Below are 8,017 nucleotides of genomic sequence, written 5' to 3'. Positions count from 1 at the left end.
TTCTACACCAGCAGGAGGCGCCAGTCTCTGCAGGACTGCTGATGTTCATCACACTATAGAAAACAGAAACCGTAATAACCTAAAAACCACGCACACACAAACATGCATGCACACACACATTCTCTCACATACACACGCACACACACACACTCTCCCTCATCACACACAAAAACGCACGCACACACACACACACACTCTCACACGCACACATTAGCAGACAAGCATTTGATTTACTGACAGGGATTACAAAATCAGTTGTTAATTTTTTAATAAATGCAACAACAGCAGAAATGATTGATAACATTAACAGTGATGGCCGGACTTAAAATGAACTAGTGTTACAATGTAATGTTACTAACATGAGTTACATGTTCAAATGAAGTATTGACAAAACGCTAGATAAAATGATAACCCTCATATTTCAGCCTTGAAACCATTCTTAAGGAAAGGGATGAGTAAACATGAATGCTTATAGGTGTTTCATCAGCTCCGTGAATAATTCTATTGCGTTAATATCAGACATGTTTAATAGAGTTTGAGGACTCTAGAGCTGCACGCAGGACACACTTCAGCTTCTGTTTGACAGGATAAGAGCTCCTGCTTTCTACACAAGAACTGAATAAACAACGTGATCTTAATGTCTTGCTTTTTAAATTTATTGAGGACCCACTCTGACTAAATGAAAATTGCTGTTGTTCATTTCATTCATATTAATATGAAATTATAGAAATATAAAATGATGACATTAGTTACTAGTTTCTGTTTAACATTGCTATTTTTTCTTCACAGACGGAAAATTGTCCAGTAATTTTTTTTTATTTTTTGCCATTTGTATTTTTTTCCCCCTTTTTTTTTAGTTGAATTGAATTATAAAATCATGTTACAAATATCAGTGTGTGTTAGCAAAATGTTAGGCTTGATTGCTACAGCGATAGAGAGTGACGTGTGTGAAGACGAAGCAGAACGGCTGGAACGGTTCTCTATGCGTAGAACGTGTCCGCTTTCACCGCATGGCAGAACATGGTCATGGAGAACACGAGGCCCAGGATCTGGAAACACAAACGCATGTCAATGACAATCTCTCGCATATCCGGATTATTGTGTGTGTGTGTGTGTGTGTGTGTGTGTTCAGTACCTGTGTCAGAGCTGTGCAGAGCGCAAAGATCCACAGCGCCACCAGATTATCCTGCAGCCATCCCTTCACACGCTCGTAACACGGCTGTCAACACACACACACACACACACACACACCGTCTGTTACTCACACCATCCGTTACTCACACACACATCCGTTGCTCAAACTCACAGACACATCCGTTACTCCGCTATTGTACAATTCCTGCTCACACACAGTCATGTTGAGGATGGGCAGTGTGTGGTGTGTCTTACAGCCGTCCACCAGGTGCCGGGATTCTCCAGGCCGCAGTTATCGCTGTACTCCAGACAGCAGGAGTCTGGCACACGCGTGGCGTTGTACACGTGAAACCAGTCCGTGTGATTGGTCACTCCACAGCAGCGAAACTACAACACAGAGCACTATCGTCACACCAAAACCGTTACCACATCTCGCCATGCTCTGGGAAAGAGTAATAAGTGAACGCACGTCGGTTTGGACGATGCTCCAGGCGTTGGTCAGGCCGATGTTGCCCTCCGTCCCGAACAGCTGGAGCCCCTTCTTCAGGTCACTCTGCGCATACAGATCAATCTACAACACAGCGCCAACAATTGCTGATTTATGGCACAATACATCATCATAAGAATGACCTTGTCTCCCACAATAATAAACTTCATGATCTGCTATGTCAAGTCAAATCACCTTTATTTCTATAACGCTTTACACCGTAGCGATTGTTTCAAAGCAGCTTTACAGGGATAAACAGGAAAATAATGATTTCAATGATGCTTAAAAACACAAAAGTAAACAGTCATTATCCAGCACAGTTCTCAGCAGCGTCATGACAGTCAGATCAATAATATTGTTGAATATTAAGTGTCCCTAATGAAGTAGAAGTGAAGCCAGCGGCGACAGTGGCAGGAACACAAACTCCACCAGAGACAGAATGAGGAACCCTCGGGATGAACCAGGTTCAGTCGCTCGGTTCTCCTCTGGCCAACGAGTGAACATGCTGGTCATTATGATTCAGGCAGCGTTATAAGTCAGAATGTTGATTGACATCATTGAGAATTTAAATGGTCATGAGCTGGTCATAGGGGTCTGTGCAGAGGACTTACTGTTACTGGATCTTAGTGCTGCATTTGATACCATCCACCACAACAATGTTTTGGATAGATGCGGAAATTGTGTTGCATTAGTGGAATTGCATTAGCATGGATTAAATCACACTTATCTGACCGTTATCATTTTCTAGTAGTAAATGTCTTCATCAATCACATGTTCAAAGTTCAGTATGGTGTTCCACAAGGCTCAGTCCTAGGACCGCTGCTGTTCACTTTGTACATGCTACTATTAGGAGAAATCATTAGGAAGCATAGCATTAGCTTTCTCTGTTGTGCTGATGATACTCGGCTCATTTTCTTCACGCCATGACCAAACTTACCAATTTACATAATTAACGGAATGCATAGCTGATATAAAAGATTGGATGACTAGTATTTTCCTACTTAATTCTGAAACAACAGAGATTCTAATTATTGGACCAATAACTTCCTCACGTAATCACCTAGACTGCTGTCTAAGACTCGATGGCTGCTCTGACGAAGTCCTCGTCGTCGGGTAGAAACCTGTGTGTGCTCTTTTGATACTAATCTTTCATTTGACTTGAATAAGTCTAAATTATGACAAATGTGGAACAGTTAGTTTAAGAATTCATGACCTCATAAGATTTTTTTGGTCAGATTATTCTGTTTTTCTAAACGCACTAAATATAATGACAATAATAAAAAAAAAAACATTAAATGCAAATGATAAAAAAAAAATTCATAAATGTGTATGAGCCTCATTTATTAAATGCAAGCAAATTTAATTTTTGTATAAAAACTATTATTGAAACAATTTGAATGGATTTGAACAGAAACTCATTCTGCCGGTGTTAATGTCTGAGGCCCACAGAGCTGAACATGAGCTGGGAAAGAGACAGTTGGATGAATGAACAAAGCTGTGCTTGTCTGAAGTCACTCCTGCTGGCCCAGAGCAAAGGTCCTCGGCATTACTTCTGAAAACTCAAACTACTGTCCCATCTCTGCTGCATGTTCTTTATGATCTCGGTCCTTGTTCAACTTACCTCATCAAACTTGAATATATTGTAAGAAAGGTGCAAATCCCTACTTTAATCTTGATTATAAATGCTACAAAATCTCATCTCGACACATTTCATCAATGTGTACTTATACATATACCAATATACCTGTCTCGGGTCTCATTGACACGGTTACTGTAGAGTAAACCCTATAACCCGAACCCCAGCCCCGTCGCTGGTCGTCGGGGGCCTTTAAGAGTTACATCCGTTCAAATCACTTCCATACCCAAAAAGCTCAACGAACCCTCCTCAGCTAACTTCCTCCCAACCCACCATAGGATCCCAGGAAAGCGAGTCAAACGCAGGTTTGTCTACTGTCACAGCAGCTCTGTTACTCCAGGTTAACTTGCTCCACTGCCGCAGCAATGTCTTCTCCTCCTTTTTCTCTATCCACCTCGCTTCCACTGCAACAGCTATACCTCTCTCCTCCACTCCTGCAGTAGACCATTCACATCCTTCCCCCCCGAGAGGCACACCCATCCGACCTCAAGACAACCAACTCCCGGCCAACGTTAAAAACAACCTGATACCTTAAGCTTTGCATTCCGCAATTTTTTTTCCGTCAGCATCATTCTGGCGGCTGTCCTGCATTTTATTTGCAGCTTTTGGGGGGAGTACTCTGGGTTCGAGCCATGTACCGAGCCCGGAGCCCTCTCCTCGGACAGCACGCCAAACATGCATTATTCTATCGGACTTATAGTGTGAAATTGTGAATCAACACTCATTATTTTACTTCCTCCAGCGTGCGTGCAGTTGAGTTCTGTTGACTCATGCTATGCAACTATGTAGCTGACTTGCTGCATTGCTCTGATTGGTTGTAGGTCTATCCAATTGAGTGCAGAGGTTTTTTTTCCTGGTTCGTTTAGGACACGCCTCATAATCAAAGCCCTATGAAGCAATATCAGACTCACATTCTGAATATAATATGAGTATGACGGAGTCAGGCTAGCAAAAACCTTTTACAGCACTTAGAATGCAGTAGTGTCGGCACATATGCATATTAAATATACTTCCTCGACAGAAGCAGTAAACATAAAGACATGAAACGCATTTGAAATCTAATTGATTGCATATAAACATCTTAACTATTCTTTGCTGAATACATGAAGTTAGGTGAAGTTTTTAAGGAATATTAGTTTTCTGACATAAGTAGCATGAGTTATAAATGAAGGTTTTTTGCAGCTTTTACTTCAGAGGATTTGCACTTCCGTCATCAATGAATTATTCAACACCACAAACAGCGATGAAACGAGCAAACAGGAGCAAGACAGCGATCTATACTGTTACACCCTGCCAATGAAAGCGGTCCTCAAAGGACTGGGTTTCCCTACAGTCCTCCAGACAGGATTTGTGTGCAAGCATGAGGAGCTGTCGTGTGAAACGTAAATGTGCATGAAATAAGCATTACTTTGGAACGAGCGCGAGCGTCCTCTCTTCTATAGTCCCTGTGATCCGACATCGGCTGCTGGCTCGATGCCCTTCACAGCCTTCCTGATAGATGTAATACAGTAATAAATCATAAATAATAAATAGCGGTAGAGTGGAAGAAGCAGAAAGAGGTCAAGGAGGTCATTTCTAATCATCTGTGTGGACCGGAAGAAAGAGTATGTACAGAATAACACAATTTCAGCCTCATATTGCCAGTTTATCAATGTAATCGCTCCCTTTCTGCTGATGTGTGTATCAATCCACACTTACTGTACACACTCCCCTTTATTATCCAATAAAGATAATTTATAATCACTAAACCCAACAATGACTCTAAACCTAAACAACAAACCTTTGCCTTCTTAGAATAAAAACAATAACATTATTGGTGAATTATGAATCATATTTGTTTTTTTCACTGAGGCCAACACCATCACCTGCTGTTTTCTGTGCTAATAGTGATATTCACAAACACGACGAACACACCGCATGAAGTGAAGGATAAACCCACATCTCCAAAAGTGTCTGTCAAGTTTACCTTTTAATAACTCTATCAAATCAGTAAAGTCTCATTACAGAGATATCATAATTTATGTTCAAATCATTAGGCTGGTATAGATAGATATAGGCTGGTATATATACACACACACACACAAACATGATTTAATATAATTTACATATTATTTCTGATTGTTGTTGGTGATGAAGACTCGTGTTATCACTAAATCTGATTTCTTCTAAATATGTCTCTTGTGTTTCACAGCCCAAGCTGTTCAATAGCACCTGTGCGCCATTTGATCAATTCCTTATGCTGCGATTATTCATTGTCCGTGTTTTAGTTATGGAAACATCTCACAAACGTCACGCCTACATATTCACTGCACATAACTTAGTGCATTTGTGTAATTTTGTGCGGATTCAAGTTATATTTTAAAACACTGATGAAAAGTGCATTGTTTATCTCTTTCTTTGCATCGTATTTTTGTCATCTCTATGTTGTAATAATTTAATTAGCTTCACGATGCAAATTTTCACCGAAATAAAAAAACGAAGATTATCACGATGAATTGTGAATTAATCGTGTGTTTTGTCTCTCTGTGTTGGAGGAAGAGAAGAAGAGATTTGACACACAGCCAGTGAAAATATGCTTGGACGAGTCTTTGGAAAATGCCCATCATCACACTACGCTGCCATATGTGCTGTGAAGAGAATGGCCAAGAAAACCAATGGAAAACATTCTCTCACAGACAAAGAAGGAGAAGACTGTCTGATTACATCACATTGAGAAAGAAGTCATCATGTGTCCTTGGATCTAATTCTCGGCAACTGTTCCTCAGTGATCTCAGCGCATGAGCTTTGTGTTGAGCTCAGCCTTGTGGTCCTGCAGTGCTGCAATATTCATCAAACTGTATATATCATTCATATCCATGGCTGTAGATGATACTAACACAATGAAGAATATCAGGCTTACTTGCACCGCTCTCAGTGCTGATCCTGAGGGAACTTACCAAGAAAGGTAAAGACTCTTTTTCAAATGTTTCAAATCTGAAAATCAAATGTTAAGATAAAGGTTCCCACAGACTTTTAACCCTCAATTATAACATATGTTTATTTAAGACAAATACTGACGTTATAAATCATAAATATGATAAAGACATGATAAAGACATTATGGCACTTACTGCATGGCTACATAAATAAATGCATGGTCATTAAATGTTGATTTCTGTGTAAATAATGTTATGATTTGAGAGGAGTGTGAAATGAAACGAGACTCATGAAACTGGAAATCACTGATTATACAGTTTAGTGTCATTACAATTAAATATGTGAGAGCTGAATGCCGCTATTGACCAACCACAGTCAGTGAAATAACATGAAATAATAAATAGGGTAAAAAGACAGATCCATTTGGCACGTACCTGATCTTGATATGCGAAGAACAGAATCATGAACAGAATCTCCAACAACAATATCAGGAGCAACAGAATGAAGAACTGTAGAAACACAATCAGAAGAGAGAGTATGTTTATATGGGAGAGAAGAGAAGGTAACACTTTATTTGAAGGGGTGTGCATAAGACTGACATGACACTGTCATGAACATGATATAACCCCTGTCATGAACATGAAGGAGTCTTTGTGAATGTTCATGACTGTTGTCATTAAGTGTCATTCGGTAAATTAGGACACTTTTAATGCAAAGTTGACATTGTTTAAAATGTCTTGATTATGAAAACTTGACATTAACCAATCATATTTGTTTGCGGCTTTGGAGGAGGTGTGGCTTTGGAGGCGGTGTGGCTTTGGAGGAGGTGTGGCTTTGGAGGAGGTGTGGCTTTGGAGGCGGTGTGGCTTTGGAGGAGGTGTGGCTTTGGAGGCGGTGTGGCTTTGGAGGAGGTGTGGCTTTGGAGGCGGTGTGGCTTCGGAGGAGGTGTGGCTTTGGAGGAGGTGTGGCTTTGGAGGAGGTGTGGTTTGGCTGACGATTTGGATGGCAATTTACAGGGAGGGTGGAATCGTATGCTTTCAATGCTAGCAAGCTAAAGTTATTATTTCCCAGATCACCTATTGCAACTTTAACATTAATTAATTAATTTATCTGTTATTGTTATATTGAAGAGAGGTTTTTGAAGGATATTGGTTTACTTGTGCCTTTTTGAGCTCTTGAGTTTAACTGAGACTCGAGTGTTTGCTAAGAGACTGACGTCAACCTTGATTTATTGCAATTTCAGAAAATAAACGTGATTGCTCTCCTCACAAATCAACTCTTAGGTGTCGTGCACTAGTGCATCTTTGAGTCTATCTTCAGTTAGTACTGTTAGAATCATTCATTTTCATCGTAAGGCGTCTGTGTGGTTTTCTCTTTACAATATTGTGTTCAGCTGAAATCCCCTGAGGATGTTATATAGGCCGTTATAGAGAGGATCGAGATTCATTTACAGATCCTTTAATCTTGCAGTCTTTATTTCATGCTGGATCAACTCTTTGCATTTCTTTGAAAAGTTGAAAAAACTGCATTGAAATATAACAAGCCCAAATTATACTGATAATGGTGTTTTACTGGTAACTTTCTTGACCAACTATTAATAACGTAATTACTCAGAATAATGTATTCAGTGGCTGACATTTGGTGAAATTATCATACACAAAAGCATCCTTTACATATGAATGGGTTTATCTTAATAAAACATCTCTAAAATGTCCACAAAATACACTGAGTTTGTTAGAATGCTCAAGCAAAATTCATACTCTTTCTTTTAGATCAAGAGTATTCATAATATACACTGCTGGGCAAAAAAGTGTGCAGTACATCGAAGAGACTTTTGTCTTGTAA

At 39.8% G+C, this 8,017-nt stretch overlaps 1 protein-coding gene across 3 annotated transcripts in view; it reads right to left on the bottom strand.

The window, feature by feature from the left end:
• Positions 1-251: 251 nt before the first annotated feature.
• The window catches only part of tspan4a (tetraspanin 4a), a 31,567-nt gene continuing 23,801 nt past the window's right edge, over positions 252-8,017 (bottom strand). For 2 of the 3 annotated variants that reach the window (XM_039647627.2, XM_039647624.2), the window contains 5 exons: positions 6,607-6,681; positions 1,604-1,705; positions 1,390-1,521; positions 1,136-1,219; positions 252-1,049 (listed from right to left, as the gene is read on the bottom strand). In XM_039647627.2, coding sequence (XP_039503561.1) covers positions 981-1,049; positions 1,136-1,219; positions 1,390-1,521; positions 1,604-1,705; positions 6,607-6,681 — 462 coding nt within the window. In that variant the 3' untranslated portion in view covers positions 252-980. The remainder of the gene's footprint in view (positions 1,050-1,135; positions 1,220-1,389; positions 1,522-1,603; positions 1,706-6,606; positions 6,682-8,017) is intronic. The other variant, XM_039647625.2, reaches the window with a different exon arrangement.

This window comes from Pimephales promelas, chromosome 10 (genome assembly GCF_988280905.1).
Source record: "Pimephales promelas chromosome 10, fPimPro1.hap1.1, whole genome shotgun sequence".
NCBI lineage: Eukaryota > Metazoa > Chordata > Actinopteri > Cypriniformes > Leuciscidae > Pimephales > Pimephales promelas.
The sequence above is the reverse complement of the archived record's forward strand: the minus strand, read 5'-3'. Positions and strand labels throughout refer to the sequence as shown.